The sequence below is a fragment of the Vicugna pacos genome, unplaced genomic scaffold (assembly GCF_048564905.1).
Source record: "Vicugna pacos unplaced genomic scaffold, VicPac4 scaffold_20, whole genome shotgun sequence".
Taxonomy (NCBI): Eukaryota; Metazoa; Chordata; class Mammalia; order Artiodactyla; family Camelidae; genus Vicugna; species Vicugna pacos.
Window position 1 is genome coordinate 88,686,450 of NW_027328741.1, and position 19,795 is coordinate 88,706,244.

Here is a 19,795-nt window from a genome sequence, read left to right on the forward strand (position 1 = left end):
CGCCGCCGACTCAGCCCCTTCAGCAGGCACCGCAGCCTCAACCGCCACCGCCGCCCGCCCAGCCCCCTCAGCCGGCACCGAAGCCGGCGACCCCCTAGCCCCCTCAGCCGGAACAGCTGCCTCAGCCGGTACCGCCGCCGATGCCGCCTCAGCCCCTTCAGCCGGCATCGCAGCCTCAACCGCCACCGCCACCCGCCCAGCCCTCTCAGCCAGCATCGCAGCCGCCGCCGCCTCGGCCCCTTCAGCCGGCACCGCAGCCGCCGCCGCTTCAGCCCCCTCAGCCGGCATCGCAGCCGGCGACCACCCAGCCCCCTCAGCCGGAACAGCCGCCTCAGCCGGTACCGCCGCCGATGCCGCCTCAGCCCCTTCAGCCGGTACCGCCGCTGATGCCGCCTCTATCGCCACCGCCGCCCGCCCAGCCCCCTCAGCCAGCAACGCAGCTGCCGCCGCCTCGGCCCCGTCAGCCGGTACCGCCGCCGATGCCGCCTCAGCCGGTACCACAGCCGTCGCCGCCGCCTCAGCCCCTTTAGCCGACACCGCAGCCGCCGCCGCCTCGGCCCCGTCAGCCGGCACCGCCGCCTCAACCGCCACCGTCGCCCGCCCAGACCCTCAGCCGGCACAGCCGGCACCGTAACCGCCGCCGCTTCAGCCCCCTCAGCCGGAACAGCCGCCTCAGCCGGTACCGCCGCCGCTGCCGCCTCAGCCCCTTCAGCCGGCACCGCAGCCTCTACCGCCACCGCCAACCGCCCAGCCCCCTCAGCTGGCACCGCAGCCGCCGCCGCTTCGGCCCCCTCAGCCGGAACAGCCGCCTCAGCCGGTACCGCAGCCGCCGCCGCTTCAGCCCCTTCAGCCGGTACCGCCGCCGATGCCGCCTCAGCCGGCACCGCAGCCGCCGAACCCCCAGCCCCCTCACCCGGCACCGCAGCCGCCACCGCTTCAGCCGGTACCGCCGCCGATGCCGCCTCAGCAGGCACGGCCGCCGCCGCCGTCTCAGCCCCTTCAGCCGGCATCGCAGCCTCAACCGCCACCGCCGCCCGCCCAGCGCCCTCAGCCGGAACCGCAGCCGGCGACCACCCAGCCCCCTCAGCCGGAACAGCCGCCTCAGCCGGCACCGCCGCCCGCCCAGCTGTGGGTCAGGAGCTGCTGCACAGACGGTGAGTCCCTGCGGGCCCCTCCCCAACCCTGCGCGTGTCTCCGTCCCTCCCTCGGCCTCCCACGAAGGCCCCGATGCTGTCCGGGCCCCACGCCTCTGCTTTCCCGGCTGCGAAACTCGGGAAGGAACAGGGCTGTGTTGTGATCCGAGGCCGCGCGTCCCGTCTGGCTTCCTCTGAGCCACTCCCCACCCCTCTCCTCCTCCGGGCCAGGTGTAACATTTTGTCTTCCCTTTTCAACTGATGGTTTAAAGCAGTGTTTCAGATAAATGTCAAAACACTGTACATGCAAAATACTAGGTTAACTTAAGGGAAGGAGTAGGAAAGAAGGGGGAAAGGAGCGAAGTTCACCGGTCAATTCTGTGGGGGTGGGTTAGGTGGTCACAGTGGTGAACGCGTAACTGCTACATGGCCCCGTGCGCTTACCATCATAGTCGTTACTGTTACTAACCCCAGACAGCCCTGGTATTAAGGAGGCATGACCACAGAACATGTGCTCATTGAGCTTAATTTTACACAAACAGTAAGATTTCCACGGAATCAAGACAGGCAGTAAACGCCAGCTGCAGAGGACAGCTTGTGCAGGGCTGGGAAAGAGCATGGCATGATCAGAACTTTAGTTTGACTGGCTTGAAATGTAGAGGGAAAGGGAAACTTCACACTGATGAATCAGAGAGGAGATAGCTGTTTTTTATTAAACTAAAATGGTTGAATGAGCCTTGTTGATTAATGATTTGCCTTAGCAATGTGAATTTGGATTCTGCAAGTATTTTATAAGTTCTGTAAGAAGCTTGTTTTAAAATTTCAGAACTCTTAAGGTATTAGAAGTTGTTTTATTTTATAAGAATTTTAAAAAAGTGTTTATTTAACTCAATTAGAACAGAGTTCTTTTAACATAGGAGACTTTATTATCTCATGTATTAATACCCTCTAGAGGTACACAATGAAAAATGTGATTTATAAACAGATACATACAGACACAAGGAAAACAGAACATGTAGCTTCAGTAACAGTTTAAGAGAAAAGTCAGAAACAGAAATTTTCCCTGGTCAAAATATCAAAAAAAAGCACCTGGGGCTTATATCCCTTAATTGATTTGAGCTCTAAATGGACAAATACACATTTTTTTTAAAAAAAAATTGCTAAGAACAAGATTCTTTTTCATGTTGAGTAATAATTTTGGAGTTTAAATAAATACCAACAGTAGAGCTATGAGGGAGGAAAAATATAAAATACTGATTTTTTTATTTGATTTCACCGTAAGGTGCATTCCTTTAATACATAGGAGACAACTGTCATGATTTGCGCAACTTGCTTGCAAATAGTTCAACAGTATTAACAGTGATTGAATTTAGGTGGTGGGCATATGGGAATTTATCATCCTATTAAACAGTTTTCTGTACTTCTGAGACTTATAATAAAACATTGGAAGGAACCTGTTAGACATAATGCTCTATGTGAAGTAATTTGTTCCCTTTGTGAAATTCTAGGAAGGTTAAAATGCATGTTCATAACATCAAGAAAGTCACAAGCATTTACGATGTAATCAGAACTACCTGAGGATCTGTGAAACTTGGTGAGTTGGTGAATTTTTTAAAATGTTGTACATTTTTTACAAAGATTACAGGAGTAAGAGAAGATACATCTTTATCAACTCTTAATATTTTTTTCCTGGTTGATGTGATATAATTAAATGTGGGGGAAAAAAGGTAAATTCTAAAAGGAGACACTACCTTGATGGTTTTCTATGGAGGAAACTCAAGCAGGAGGAAGTTTAATTTAAAAACATAAATTACTGCTCTTTATAATACATTCTAAGTTGTCATACTTTTGAATGCTTTCCGTTCCAGACAGATGTGTTATTCTGGGAGATCATCAGGACTTCTGCGTATTTGGAGGTATTGACCTAACCAGTGGAACTGCTGATTTATAAGAAGTTGTCCAGAATTTTGGAATACTGATTAGTAGAGGTAAATAATGTTTCCATGGCAAGTGATGACAGAAAGTGACTTCAGTGAATTTTCCTTTGTTTTTAGGCAGATGTACCTAACCATGTATGTTAACAATGATTACAAGCTGGAGACTGAGAAGAACTGCCATTTTTGCCAGCTGGGATGCAGAAAAATTTGGACTTCTGGGTTCCACAAATGGGCTGAGGTAACTAAGACAGTAAACATATCTTCTTGGTCAACATGTATCTCAGGGTAATCACAGATGTGTTCCATTACCTGATACTGTTTTAATTTAGATAAAAACAAGAAAATTTAAGAAATAGAGTTTGTTTTTGCTTTTACATCAGTTTGGCAAAACAGAACAACCTCTTAATTCCTAAGCACAAACCAATTTTTTCATTATTTTTAAAATATTTTAGTTTCTATTTATATTTGTTTTGTGATAAGTAAGTAAAATCTGTAAGCTCAGAAAATAGTCAAACCTAGGAAGCTGCTTCTGACAAGTGAATTAGCCTATTGAAAATCTGATTTAGATCCTTGGCATTAATTTTCAAGTTTTTAAAGTTTCCTTGGATTTCTTCTATCCAGGAAAACAACATGCTCTTTTAAGATGACTATACTCTGATTATAGTCTCTCCTTTATAGATTCCACACTAAATTGTAACCATAGGTATATTTTACCATTTACAAAAGTGCCTGGTTGGGAAGTGTAATACAATGATTTTGTAAATTGAATTACTCTAAAATTTCAAGGATTTATTTTTAATTCAATTATGATTAATTTTCATTTGTCACTGGCTCTTAATGCTTTATTTTAAAGTGTCTCTCATAGACCCCCTTCTTTCATCTTCTTCCCTTATGCTCTCTGTCCAGTAACTCTAAGTTCTTACATGTTCAAGGTAGGCTTGTGTATTTTTTTAAAGGCAGGTGCACCAAAAAGCACTTTCCTGTGACTATCCTCTGTTTTGTTCATCATTTATGAGTCCAAACTTTATAGAATTGATTTAAAGAATGTCATATCTTTCTTATTATTGTGAATGGTTTTTAAAATGCTTTCCTTCTGACTCATTTCTGCATACTTTAAAATAATAATATGAATCAAATAAGTATGGGAATAAAATCACAGTTATTTGTATCACATTTGATTCCATTTATATGGCAAAGTCTTATTATTATGTTGGTGTTATGAACATGCATTTCATAATACACTTATTTAGATGAATCAGATCTTATTCATTAAGGTCATTTACTTTTAGAAATATGTAATTTCTTGTGAATACATGTATATAGAAATACATGTGTCTTTTTATAATTTAAGCAACTTAAAATACAGATAAAATAAATCCAAGATACAAGATAATATGCCTTGCATTAATTTAAATTCATGTGAGTTAAAAGACAATTTGAATATTGTTTCCCATTTTCTACTAGCTTCTTGATCATATTCGGCAGCACATTTACCTTTACATATAGTTAAGGAATCTTTTTTATTTCTACTGTAGCTCTGTCATAATTGAAACTCTGCAGCAGAATCAGCTGTTATCTATCCCATGTGGTCAAGTGCAGAGGTGAGAATTCTCATTTGTGGGATGACCACTCACAGCTTTAAATGTTTTTACTGTAACTGCTTTTATAAGGTAGCAAGCTAGAGAGAGAGAGAGAAACAGAGAGAAGAAAAGAGTTCTCTCTGCATATTCCCATGTTGTGTGATGGCATTAGTCTTCTTCTGCTGTATTTTTCTAGAATGTGTGTGCGTGTGTGCATGTATGTGTGAGAAATGTCTTGCCTTTGTCCTAATAGCCACTCTTCTCTCCCTCTAGTTTTTTCTCTATCCTCCCCTCCTATATTTTTCTTTTTCATCAATATCTTCTCTTTCAAAAAATTCTTGATAAATCAAATTTCCAACTTCCTCACTTTTAATATGGTAAAGTTACTTGGATCTCCAACATCAAGGGATCTCATACTTTAATGTCTGTAAGGATTGCCAGGGACACCTTTTAAAAATACAGATTTCCAGGCCTTACTTTGAGCAGTCCTCTTCCAGTAGATCCAGGGTGAGGCTGAGCATCTCCAAGCCTTCCCCCTTCATATTATGGTGCAGGGGATCAGGGGCAGTTTTCCTCTGGGTCTCCCTGCTGTTGCTATGAACAGTGGCTACAGCATCACTAATATTTTTCTTTCTTGTTTTAATTGCATTAATATTATCAACCAGTTAATAGCATTTTCTTAAAATTATGGTCAAAAGCATAGGTGTTTGATTTATAATGGTATCTGCAAACCACTCTTTTACTGAATTAATTTGTTTTGCTTGTATTTCCACAATTGTAAACGCTGTGAGTTAAGTGACTGCTTTGCTTCAACTACAGGAGAATGTGAAAACACTCCAGGAGAGAGAGGTTGCATATATCAATGCAGACTCATACACAGAAGGTAAATTTTATTTCAGATTGTCATTAAATAGTATACCAGTATTTAAGTCTATCAACTCCAACTCATAAACTAGGATTATCCTCTTTCTATGAGATGCCTCAATAATACTTCCATTTCTCCATTTTACCAGAGAGAACATTATTATGATTAAATGAATCAATATGATTCATAACTAAGCTATTGATCCTAATTTCTTTAGTATATTTACCATTTGCCTATCTTGGATTACTACTTAAAACTTTAGTACTTTTGACATTCTTCCTGTGGAGCTATTTTTAAAAGTTGGGCTAAGATATTTCATACAGGAATAGTTCCTGTATGTATTGGAACAACTCTGAAATAAGCACCCACTACAGACTTCCTTTTGACCCTGACATGTGGCATGTGCATCTTTAGGCTTTCATCGTATTATGGTTATTTCTAGGTAAGTATCACAGGACACATGTTAGTTACTGACATGCTCTAGTCTAAAGTCTTGATATTGAATTGAATGAATGAATAAAAACATGAACATTATGGCCTTACCACTTCCTTTGCCAAAGACCCCTAGGTACTGCTGCCATAATGAGCAATGACCCTTACTGTTACTGCAGGAGCTGCAGCCTTAGCAGCAGAGTCCACCTCTGCAGTCTCCTATCCTGAGTGTGTGCTGCAGCCTCTCTGGCTCCTGAAGAGTTATTTCCACCTTGTGTTTTAGTTTTAGCCAGACTGTCTGCCTGTCTGTCTATTTATGTCCCTACCAATCTATCTATTCTAAAATTTTATTCATTTCTTTTTACTGAAGTACATTTGATTTGTAATATTAGTTTCAGATGTACAGCAAAGTTACTCAGTTATATACATATACATATACATATACATATACATATACAAAGACATATATATTGTTTTTAGATTCTTTTCCATTATAGGTTATTATAAGATACTGAATATAATTCCCTATACTATACAGTAGGTCCTTGTTGGTTATCTGTTTCATATATAATAGTGTATATCTGTTAATCCTGAACTCCTAACATATCTCTTCCCTTCCCCCTTTCCCCTTGGGTAACCATAGTTTCTTTTCTATGTCATGAGTCTATTTCTGGTTTGTAAATAAGTTCATTTGTATCTTTTTTTGTTTGTTTACATTCATTCCACATATAAGTGATAGAATGTGATATTTGCCTTTCTCTGTCTGACATACTTCACTGAATATGATTATCTGTAAGGTCCACCCTATTTTTAATTCTCCAGGAATGATGCCTTCAATTTGAAATCTGTTATATATTGTTTATAATTAGAAAATAAAGTTAGAATTAAATACAGGTTTGTAGTCCATTTGGAGGTATTAAAATTCTCTCTTATCTATTTTGCAGGCAATTATACTCTCAGAGTTGACTGTACACCCCTTCTTTTCCAGTTGGTATATAAACTGACAATAGAGGTATGTAAATAGATCTGTCGTAATGATTTCTGATGAGTAGATAAATCAATAACTTTTGTTTTCTAAATTACTAATATTTAAACTGGTGACAGACATAGCTGATTTGTATAAACAAGAAATCAGAACGAGCTTTAATACACTACTTATGTGACATAACTATGAGAACAGTAGTGCTAGTCTCTGTTCTAATAATAGTTCCTAATAAGTGTATACATTTGTTAAAATGTGCAGGGTCTATTGTTTCATGGGGCAGTGTCTCTTTGATATAACAGAAAGAATACTGAGCTGGGTTGGGGAAGCCTTGGCTGTGAAGATTGCCTTGGCTATTCATTCATTCATTCAGGAAGTATTTATTGTGTGGTTACTATGTATCAGGTCCTATGAAAGGAAATCTAGCAGCAACAGTGATAAAAGGACAAGGTTACTGAATCCAAATACTTTGTAATCTAGAGAGGCCACAGACCTGTAAATGAGGACTCATACTTCACTTGAATATTGGATACTATATACAGTGGAGGACAGTTGCAGAAGAGAGAAGTTAAAATCCTGGAGTAGCTGGTGAGGTTGGAAAGCATTAGAAGGTGTTTAGAGAAGGATTAGTGGTTAGGCTGTAAAATGGAAGGATGTGAAAGTGGGGAGAATGTTTCTCCTCAGAGGACACAGGACCTAATAAAGATGTGGATGTGTGAAAGAACATTTCCTGACCTCTGGGTAATGCAATATAACCTCAATGTAAGGTGTTGGTGAAAAAGCTGGTAAGAAATGGGACCTGACACATAGGCCTAAATGTTCATAAATCTGGTGATGGTGAAATTAAATTATCATTTTTATTCGTTAGAAAAATTACTCTGTATCAGTGCAGTGAATACGTTAACCTGTAGTAAGTCTAAAAGCAAAATGGAAATAATTCCACATACTTATTTAGCACACAGGAATTTATAAATACTAGTTATTGATGTAAAAAGTACCCTGAAAATGCTACTGCACTCTGAATCTCTAAAAATTATGTGATCCACTCATTGATTATATGTGTGCTTCATTTAAATAACCCCCATTAAAGAATTTAACTGTAGAAATATTTCTTTCAAGTAGGTATCACTTAGATGACAGTGGGAAGTAGATGTCACATCTCTGTGGTCCTGTTTCCCAATCGCCCTTCATCTTGCCCTGTCCTTTTCACTGTTAGTGTCTTTAACATCTCATCCTCCCAAGTGAGCATCCTCCCATGCCCATCACAACTCCCACCATACTGGGAAGCTTAGGTCCTTGATCCTTTTATTGAAATGTCCCATAAAAACATCTAAAAGCACGCTGAAAAGACAGCCCTTGTTGGGGAATCCTTTTCAGGAGATACATTTACTCTCTGTCCTACAGAGGAGGCTCCTGCCTTTATAGGAGGGGTAATAAGAATTTTAGGGCCAAGAAGGAGAAGCTTAGGTCTATCCCTTTTGTACATTTATTTAATAAGTATTAAATGTGTAAGTGGTTACCATAGTGACAGGATAAATCAAACATATTTTCTGCTATTAGTGTGTTACCTGTGTAGCCTGGAGAGACTATGATCAAGAATTTTCAAATCCAAGATAGGGATTAAAATCACCAAAGGGTATACAGATAAAAGTGTGGGAAGCAAAAAATAAGTATCTTAGTTTATTATTTTACATGTTGGAATTAAACAGTCTGCTTAATGGGAAATTGCAAATTTTTTCCCATTCTAAAGCCTCTTTTACGTTAATTTGAATTTAATTTTCATGCCACTTTAGATACAATATATTTGTCTTTCAGAGTTTTTGTTTTAGGTAGTTTTTTAACAGTTTAACTGGGAAATTAAAATGTATATTTAGAAGTTACATTATCAGGATGAACTAATTAATTGTCCAGAAGAGAAGAGTGAGATTTTATAATCTTCTTTGATTTGATTGTCAGTGGAAGAATCAGACATCATTCATCTGGAGAAATGCTATTGGTTGCTGAGGGCTCAATCCCAAACTGGATGATTTGATTTAGAGACATTTGACCCATTGGCTTCACCACCAATTCGTCCATCTCTGAGTGAATGTGGGAATCCTTCTATTTTCTTCAAATGTTCTTTGCTAAACACGTGAGCCTTGTTCCACATTTGGAGCCTTGTGTAAGTCGGTTTAACTTTCTGCACTTGAATATTCTCATATATAAAATCAGTTTGACCAAGACAATCATTATGAAAGTGTGCTCCAGTGTGGTGCCTCAGCATCTGGTGCAGGGTCAGGGTGGTGGACACTGAATAGGCAAAGCTCTAGCTTCCACACATGACCCCACCTCTTCCTCAGCTGAGGAGTGTCTATTGTATTTCTTTTATATAGAAGGTTCTACTGCTGTATCCTTCCCCCACCCTTAAAAAATTAAGAAACCACTAGACCATCTCTAAGGTCCCCACTTAGCTCTAAACTTTTCACTACTGTATATAAATACATATATGTATATATATATGTATATATATATACATATTATATATATTAAATGATGTTTACAAGGAGCAGTTGTGGGTGATAATCACAAAAACTGTATTTGAAATCTGAAAGCTTGGGTTCTTCTTCTGATTCAGACCTTTTTAAAAAAAATTTCTTACTTTTAGCAAGTCATTTAACTACTTCCTAGCTTCAATTTTCTGCTCTTTGAGGGCACATAATTAGATTCTTGAAATAGTCTGTATTCTTCAGATTTCTAGTGTGTTTCAGAAATATTTATTTGTTAGGGAAACTAGAACAGACAGGGTTTCCACTTCAGCAGTGCAGTTATGTTTTTACCTTTTTATAATTAGAGATTGAGAAATTTCATTTGAAAGTAAAATGATTCCATTTATTTTTTATGAAAAGTTTAAAAACCACAGGATTAGATTATAAATTGCCCTTTATTTCTGAAATTTAATATATTTAGTTATACAGATTAAGTGGTACAATGAAGACTGCAGTACAGAATTTCTGTCTCTTATAATATAGTGTGTTAGTTTTCTTGCTTCATGAAGGAGCTGTATGAAACTCATTAATAACAATACAGTATATCTTTGATAGAGTTCAACTTTTCTTCTTCTTTTTTCCTTTTTCTTCTTAGTCTTTCCAAATTAGGATAATTGTGGTCTCTGACATTTTTCCAGTTAAATTTTTTAAATACATTTTTATTTTTTACATTCTACAATCACTTTTGACTTTTGGAATTAATATAAGATAGAGACAGGTATGCAGACAAAACCAAACACTAAATGATAGTATTTTCTTCTAGAAAGTTAAATTTTGGTTATAATTATGCCAGGGGGAAAAAAAAAAACTTCCTAAGACAGTGGAAACTACTGATAACTTTTAAAAACTAAATCAGTTTATGCGAGACATGCCTCCTTTCATAGGCATGTCATTATTAACAGGAAGTTTGTTGGCTGTGATTTATTCTGTCTGTGTTCCTATTTTACAGGTTTATTTAATGCTTTTGGTGAAAATGATGACAGCCACATAGATATTAAGGAGATATCCTGTGGGCTATCAGCTTGTTGCAGAGGACCTCTGGCTGAAAGACAGAAATGTAAGTGTGTTAAACATCACAAAATTTGGAAGCTATACAGAGAAAAAAATTAGCATCCATTCATGTAAAAAATCATCTGATTAAGGCTTGAATTTTCATCCCTTTGGCAAATAGCAATCTCTTGCTGAGGTTTTACTGAGGTCAGTGTAAAGGTTCAATCATCTATTCTTTTTTACTGTGGAGTAATTTAAGATCTTTGTTATTAATAATGGTTGATTTTCCAGATAAATGTACAATTCATGATAAATGAACTACATCAGTCATGATGTGTTTGAAAATGTTAAGCATATAGAAAATATTTTCTGGTAGTCTATATAGAAAATTTGTCTTGCTTAACTTGAATTCCAACTTATTTTCTATCACTGTGTGTATTGATATTTTATTAGCAAAATTAAATTTATGATAAAACAAGTTTATTAAATACTAAATTTATCTTTTAAACCTATCAAATATTATGGCATAATTTATAAGCATATTACATTCCTAAATCTTAACCATATTTGTTTAGGAAAATGCAGCAGTTTACATTTAATTGGAACCTAATTCTTACATATTCACTAGGGTCATTATCTCTGCATCTTTCTAAAATACAGCTTCACAAATACTGCATATTTTGGATATGATACTTAATAGTTCAATATTCTTTAGTAATGTTGTACTGTGATGCACTCAGTTAACTTAATAGCATAATTATTACATGGGTGTGTGAAGTAGATAACTATTTAATCTTAAAAATTTAGATTTCTTTTATCTTCCCTGATAGTATATCTTTACTCTAACCTGGCTTTGTGATAGCAAAGTTCTGGTATTAAAGAGGCTGAAGTCTTTGTTTCTCAATTGAGGTTAATTGTTGTCTTAATTTTTTTTTTAAATTTATTTTTTTGCCAGTGGACTAATGGAAGTTAACCAACTAGACTAACTAGCAATTTTGCTGATATTGATGTTAATTAGCAAAGTGCTGATATTTTGGATTTTTAGCTTGTTGTATATAAACTTCATTGAAGATTTGAAATTGTTCTTAGGCAAAAATATTGGGTGCACATTAATTACATTGGAGAGGCAAAATCTTTATACAGTCATCTCTCATTATCTGCTGAGGATTGGTTCTGAGACCCCCTCAGATACCAAGTCCATGGATGCTCATGCCCTTATGTAAAATGGCATAGTATTTCCATATAATCTATGCACATCCTCTTGTATACTTTAAATCATCTCTAGATTACTTTTAGTACCTAATACAATGTAATTATTTGTAAATACAATGTAAATGATATGTGAATAGTTGTCAGTGCATAGCAAATTCAAGTTTTGCTTTTGAGAACTTTCTGGGAAAATTTATATATATATATATATATTTTTGATATATTGTTTATACCTGTGAATGCAGAAGCAATGGATACGGGGAGCTGACTGTACCAGCTTTTTGTTGATTCTTAATTTAGATGGAATATTTTCAGCATTGTAAGAATCAACTCTGAAGTGATCAGTTATAAATATTAGAAATTAATTTAAAAGCTTGAATTACCTTCTCAAAATCTGTGAGATATTGTATAGTAACTTGGCCCTTCTTTTTCAGTTTTCAAGAAATTTAACTTTAGATTTAGATGAAGGATAGAGTTCTCTAAGCTGGCTAATGATATAAGGAGAGAGACTTGTGAAGTGTACAGGAATTCCTACAAGTTCAAAGGACTTTAATGACACAATCTCCTCCAAATAAGAACTTAATCCAGAATGTAGTTGTTTGAGGATCTAAGTAATTTCACTAGGGCAGGTTGTAATAAAATGTATTATACTTCAGAATATAAAAGTAATTTTCCTCCATAAGAGTTTCTTTTCTTTAGTTTGCTTCAAGGTATTTGATGTTGATGGTGATGGAGTTCTCTGTAGGGTTGAACTGAGAGCCACGTGGTTGCACAGAGGTCTGGAAGGACAACTGCACCGATGATACCCTGGTAAAGTCTGATTGTATACATCTTCTTGCATGTAAACTTCCAACAGGAACATAGAGTGAAGAATTTTTTAAAAGAGGTTGAGAAAAAGATTTCTTACTACTTCTAGGTTCTATATTATGCTACTCAAAATATTCATAGCCAAAGATGCAAAATTGGGAAGAGAATTTGCCTTAGAAAATTTAATAAACTGAATGTATTATGTAAAAAAATAAATGAAACCACTGGAAAATTGTCATAAATTTTTAAGGCAAACAAGCAATCTATTTCTGGAATTAAAAAAAAGCAAACTTGACCGAAAAAATATTTTATACTTCAGCTACTGTCTAATAAAAATGATACCTTCTCTTTCCTAACTACTGATTTGGGTTTCTGGTTTTAAAGGAATTACTTGTGGATCTATCCAACATTGTAGAAGACACATAGAATGCACATGACACCACAAAGGTGAGTCTAGCAGAGACTAACTTATTCTTTTCTAAAAATACATTATATTCTGAATTGGTATAATACCTTACATATACATACTTGAATCTCTTCTGCATCATCCCTGCTAAATGCTTATTTGGACCTGTGGTTACAATAACTCCAAGTTGTCCCTAAGGAAAGCCCATTCGACCTTTAAACAACTGCATTAAGTGTTATTTACATAAAAACATTATATTTTATAAGCTAGGCATTTTGTAAAAATTAAGTAGAGACAGCCCTTGCCATCTGTAGTTTATAATCTTTACTTCTTACAGTTTAATACATTATGGTAAGACAAAACTTATATTGAGCAAAAGAAGCCACAGAATAAAAGAACACATTGTACAATTTAATTTATATGAAGTTCTAGAACAGAGACAGAACTAATGTTAATAAGTGTTACAATAGTGATTTTGGAGATGGGTGATTTAACTGAGAAGGACCATAGGATATCTGGGATGATGGAAATTATTTTTCATCTCAATCTGGGTGGTGTATATAGTTTTTAAATTTTTTTTTCAATAATATTGGTGAGGGTCTGTCCTAAGTTCTTTAATAGCAGCCAGAATAAGTGTATAATAGCAGAAACAAGCATGTACTTTACAAAGAATAAAGCCTTGAATTTTTTTAGTTTCACAACATTTATTAAAGATATTATAATAGGTTTGCCTTAATGTCTATGTATCCCTGTGAAACTGAAGATAATCCATATATGTGAGACACATATGAGTTAATTTGACCCTTTCTATTCAAATGTTGACATGTACCAAGTTGCAGATGGTAGGATGTAGACCATAGTGGCCTTACACAGGCTTAGAAAAATAAGTAACATTTTTTTCAATCACAAATCCAGAAGAAATCATCATAGTCTTATTAACTGACACTCAATAGAAATAAATAATAGAAATGAATTTCTCAGGGCTTGATCTTTGTTTGGCAATTCAGATAACCGTCTTCATTTACTTTTCTGCCCAAAACTAAGGTAGCCATTTCTATTTGGTATATATGAAAACAGAAACACAGGAAAGTTTCTATTAGGAAATACCTTCTGTAGAGATACAATTTCCATCGCCTTTCTTCTGGGTGTTTGATAAGTATGGAGGTTATCATTGCTGTCTATTTTTATATACGACCGAGTTTCTTCTTATGGCTGTACTTTTGAACATTAAAAAAAAAGATCATTTAGCTGCTCCATCTCCGTGTAATCATAGTAATGAAATGGTAAAAATTTAGAATAGATTTTGTACCTTTCAAACAAACCTGTTACCCATATTCACTGGTGACTAGACGGTGACAATATTACCCATTATTTTGTAACATTAAGTTGGTGTTAATATACTTCAATGGAAGTTGCATCATGAAAGCCAATAATTACCATCACAGTGCTTTAAAATCTTTTCTCATAATAAATGGTAATATATATTGAATGAATACATGAATATCATTAATAATAAATATTATTAAATATCATTAAATAATAAATCATTTGATAATAAAATATAATTAAGTAATAAAAGCTAAGAACATTATTATTCATCTAGGATTGTTAAGGTGATTGTTCAAAACATGAAGTAAGAAGCATTTGGTTATATTTTTGCCTGCCAAGAAATATTGTCTACTGAATATAAATGTAATTTTTGGTACACTTTGACACCAAAAAAAAAAAAAAGTACTGCTTTACTCAACTTGTGAACGTAATGTTACATTTTATTTTGAGGAAATGTTAATATAGATACTCATTTATTATATATATTTAGTTCTTTTAAATCTCTTAAGCAGTCTAATAATATTGCCAGATGTTTTAAAGATCTTAGAAAATTGTTAGGTCAAAGGGCATAATCCAAAGAGTTTGGAAAAATGCTTTCAAAGTTAGTAAACAGTCCTTTTTCTCTACCCAGAACCTTTTGTGGGTTCTGTTAGTAAACTTCACCTTGAACCAGAAGATACTGTGAGTTATTTCCCAGGTCTTACTGGAGGAAGATTTTTGGTGATAAATTGCCCACGTTATGACTGACTACTTCAGAGTTTGGTTACTTTTGAACTTATTCTTGCTGGCCTACTTTCAGATGAATACATAGCATCTACATTAAATCATTAGTTTTCTTTCAGACAAATGACCATTGAAAGTTTAATAAAACAAATTTAATTCAAATAATATAAGAAAATGAAGATTTAAGATATTCTTAAATATTGTTTCTCTTTCAGAATGGCCATCTTAACTCTAGAAGAATATCAGATCTGGAGTGTGAAAAATGTTCTTGCCAATGAGTTTTTGAATCTACTTTTCCAGGTATGTTTAAGGTAAATGACAGAGACCGAGGGCAGTGGTACCAGTAGTTCTACATCTTTTCCATTATGTAGTAGTTAGACAACTAGACTACAAAACCATATATTGTCAAAAGAACTGCTTTAACCTGTACACCACCTGCAGATGGTAAGTTAGAGCGTGCATGCTTCTCAGAGTCACAATGTGCATGATAGGAAAGTAGAGTATAGCTGATAAAGTTTATCTTAATAACTCATGATAGAGCAGATTGTAGACACATAGAAAAGAATTTAAAATGTAAAAGCCATTATAATTTGCTATTTTTCTTTACTTTTTTTTTAAGACCCTCCCTAACAAGTAAGGCAGTGTGGACAGAGACATAGATCATAAGTTGGCAGCTGTAAATTTTTCACAAAGTATACCATCTTTCCAGTTCGGAGGTTATTTTACATGCAGAGCTGTTTCTTAATTTTCTTTCTTTCTTTCTTTTTTTCTTTTTTGTAATTTAATTCTTTAGAAGGTCCAATAAAGATTGAAGGAGAAAGGAGGAAAGAAAAGCTGTCAGGGGTGAACATGAAATCATAAAACTTGCCAGATTTTAAGTATTTTCCCAGTTAAACTAGTTCTCTTTGCTCCAACTTAAAGAAACAACTTATAGTTTCCCATTTTTCAGAGTTCTTCAAAAATATATGTTGATTTAATAGTATTTTACAGGGGGGAGGGGTGTGAGTAGGGACAGACTGGAAGTTCAAGATTTGTAAATACTGACAGGTATATATAGAATAGATAAACAAGCTTATACTGTATAGCACAGGGAAATATATTCAAGAATTTTTAGTAGCTCATGGTGCAAAAATATGAAAACAAATATACGTATATTCATAAAGGACTGAAAAATTGTGCTGTACACCAGAAATTGACACAACATTGTAAATGGACTATAACTCAGTTAAAAAATAGAAGATATAACTGTTAGAACACTATAAAAAAAAGTAGTATTTTAGATTTTTCTTATTTTATTCTCCTTTTCTTATAAAAGCACCCCTATGAAGATCAATAAGGCTTGATATCTTCATATCTATCATGATCCTTCATTGTGAACACAGAGTAACCTGCCTGTGGCACAGCTATGTTAGATTAAATGAAAATTGAACTCTTCCTGACAGCTAATAACTAATGTATATTTAAATCATATGAAATCTGATAAGCCTGTGATGCCCATTTAAATCAATCAGTTGGTCCACTGTCAGTTATCTGCCAGGATCTAAGTTGATATGTCTTTATAAAATATAAATACATATAAAAATAATATAAACCTACTATAAACAGAAATGATTTGCTTAGTAATATGAAAATTGAGCAGCTATTTTTATCTCATTTAAAATGATGCCCTCAATTACTTTAAGTTATCATTATTTATATAGATATTTTGACCACTTAAGTTTGTGTCTGAGTCATCTTGCAGCTCTTACATAGCAAAGCATTTTGAACTTTTATATTGCCTTTCCTATTTTCTCATGCTTATCAGGGACTTGCATAGGCACTATTTTTTCTATGACTCTATAAACAGATGTATGCCTGAAATTTTCTTTTGTGTCTCAGGGTTTCTAGCATTATATTACTGACAGATTTTTTATTGGTTAGCAATCTAATTTTTTTCTTGGTATATATAGTCCTTTCAGTCCTTTCAAAAATATATATATATATATATATATTGTCAGTTTTCAATGTTGTGTCAATTTCTGGTGTGCAGCACAATGCTTCAGTCATACATGAACATACATATATTCATTTTCATACTCTTTTTCACCATAAGTTACTACAAAACAGTATTGGATATAGTTCCCTGTGCTATACAGTATGAACTTGTTTATAAATTGGGAGTTTGAGATTTCCAGTTACTAAATATTAACATTACATTTTATGATGCTCACTTTATCCCATATTCAGACATGCTTTTAAAACTTTATTTTCACTTAATATATAAGTAAGCAGACTTACTCTAAATTGTTTTATTTTCTGTCTGTTTCTAAAATAGAATTAGCTAATAAATTCAGTGATAAAAGCTTGAATTATACTTTTATTTTATTTGCCAAGATCCCACTCCTGGCTGACCATTTTGAGTATTTAAGTATAAAGTAAGTAAATGTCAGTTGAATTAGGAAACCATTCCTATGGTAATATTATTTTCAGTCCTTTCAAATAAACTCAGTGCCCAATATTTTGCAGAGGAAGCATTCTAAACATGATCAGGATCTTCTATCTTATACGTTTGTCAGAAAGCATCAAATGTTAAACAGTTTGATAAACAGAATAGTGCACCACACTGCCCCTACCTATATCCATGTTCTAATCCTGAAATCTGTGAATATGTTATTTTACATGGCAAAGGGTATTTTGCAGATGTATCAGGTTAAGGACTCTGAGACAGGGAGATTAGCCTGGATTATCTACATGGGCCTAGTCTAACAACAGGAGTCCTTAAAAATTGAAAATCTTTCCCAGATGTGGTCAGAAAGATATGACTTTGGAAGAAGGATTAGAAAGCTGTAAAGCTGTTAGCTTTGAAGATAGAGGAAGGGTCATGGGTAAAGAAATGTGGATGAACACTAGAAGCCGGAAAAGACAAGGAAATATATTCTTCCTTTGACTTACAGAAGGGCATACAGCCCTGCTGACATCTTGATTTTTAGCCAAGTGATACCTGTTCCTGACTTGACCTACAGAACCATAAAATAATAAATTTGTGTTGCTTTAAGCTGCAAAATTTGTGATAATTTGTAACAGCAGTGATAAAAATAAGTATAGGGGAGGTAATCCAAATTTATGGATTGGAGGGCTCAACATTTTAAAGATGTCAGTTCCCCTTCAACTGATTCAAAGATTTATATGTGCACATCAAAATCCCCAAAACTTAATTGTTGTTACTGTTTTTTTGTAGAACTTGACAAGCTGATTCTAAATACATAGAGAAGCTTGAAGAGCCAACAATAGCCAAGATGATATTAAAGAACAATGTTAAAAAACTTATTATAAAACAATATTAAGTCTATGTGATAACTACCTAAAGCTAGACATATAGACCAATGGAACAGTATTGAATTAAACCCTGTACCATACATGAACAGTAATTTTAGATAGATTATAAATCTAATAAATTTGAAACAAAAAGCAAAGCATCTGGGGGAGGGTAAAGCTCAGGTGGAATGTGTGCTTAGCATGCATAAGGTCTTGGGTTCAACTCCCAGTACCTCCATTAAAATAAATAACCTAATCCCCCACCAAAATAAAGCATCTAGAAAATAGTGTAGGAGATATTTTAATGACTTTGAAGTGGCAAAGAGTTCTTAAACAGGACACAGCACTAAACATAAAAGAAGAGTTTTAAGTTGGACTTCAGTAAAATTAAGAATTATTTTTATCAAGAGATACCATTAAGAAAGTGAAAAGCCACATGGTGGGAAAATATATTTGCTATGTCTATATCCAACAAAAGACTTGTATCTAGGGCATATAGAGAACAAAAACCAGTGGAGAAAAAGGCAAAACCTCAATATTAAAATGTGCAAAGAAATTGAACAGGTGCTTCACACACAAAAAGAAAAATCCAAATAAGCTATGAAAAGTGGCTGAGCTCTTTAGTAATAATAAAAATACGTACTAAAACCACACTTGGAACACCATTAGACATCCACTAGAGTAGTTAGTTGTTAAGTGATATGAAGCATTGGTGAGGGTAACATGCAATGGGGACTCTTACACATGGCCAGTGGGAATATAAATTCTTACAAATACTTTGAAAGTAGGCTTTTTGAATGAAAGTTATATATGTATATGTGTGTGTGTATATATGTACACACACACACACATATACATACATACACACACACACTTCCTGTGTACCCTTCAGAAGCTTCTACATCTGAGCACAAAAGGACATCCAGAAAATTCTCATAATCACTATTTGTTATAGCCCCAAATAGAAAATGACCCAAACACCTGTAAACAATAAATACATAACCATAAGTGGTGGCACATGCATACAAGTTGTATACTTTAAAGCAATAAAAATAAATATACTAGTTTACAGAAAACACTAGTGGATGAATCTTACGTAATGTTGAGTGGAATGTACGGGACTAAAAATTTCAAAGGAAAAAAAACCAATCCATGGTGGCTGAATTTAGGATGGTGAATCCATCAAAGGGGTGCCATAGTATCTGGGAAGAAACCCAAAGTGGAACAGCAATGTTCTGTTTCTTGACTGGATGGAGGTTACATAGATGTGTTTACTTTGTGAAAAATCACTGAGCTGTATACTTAAGATATGTTCACATTTAAGCATGTATATTATATTTGCATTTTTTAAAAAAAGTTTGCTTGCAAAAAAAGATATCCAAAGCCTAAGTATTTATCAGTAGGAGAATGGATAAAACAAATGATAGTATATTCAAACAATTGAATACAATTCAACAATAAAAAAGAATCAACTACTGATACAAGGATGAACCTCAAAAGCCTAATTTATACATTTCATTGTCAGGTAAATTTTAACCCAGAAGGTAAACAAAACTATAAACAAGCATGTGCCCTGGGGTGAG

General features: G+C 35.6%; 1 protein-coding gene across 1 annotated transcript in view; it reads left to right on the plus strand.

Annotated features, from left to right (window-relative positions):
* Nucleotides 1-2,878: 2,878 nt before the first annotated feature.
* Nucleotides 2,879-19,795, plus strand: part of LOC140693733 (putative N-acetylated-alpha-linked acidic dipeptidase) — a 1,237,440-nt gene continuing 1,220,523 nt past the window's right edge. Inside the window, exons 1-9 of the mRNA XM_072957425.1 lie at nt 2,879-3,049; nt 3,188-3,308; nt 5,470-5,533; nt 6,892-6,959; nt 8,886-9,090; nt 10,404-10,511; nt 12,353-12,463; nt 12,845-12,907; nt 15,134-15,218. Coding sequence (XP_072813526.1) covers nt 3,006-3,049; nt 3,188-3,308; nt 5,470-5,533; nt 6,892-6,959; nt 8,886-8,933 — 345 coding nt within the window. The 5' untranslated portion in view covers nt 2,879-3,005 and the 3' untranslated portion in view covers nt 8,934-9,090; nt 10,404-10,511; nt 12,353-12,463; nt 12,845-12,907; nt 15,134-15,218. The remainder of the gene's footprint in view (nt 3,050-3,187; nt 3,309-5,469; nt 5,534-6,891; nt 6,960-8,885; nt 9,091-10,403; nt 10,512-12,352; nt 12,464-12,844; nt 12,908-15,133; nt 15,219-19,795) is intronic.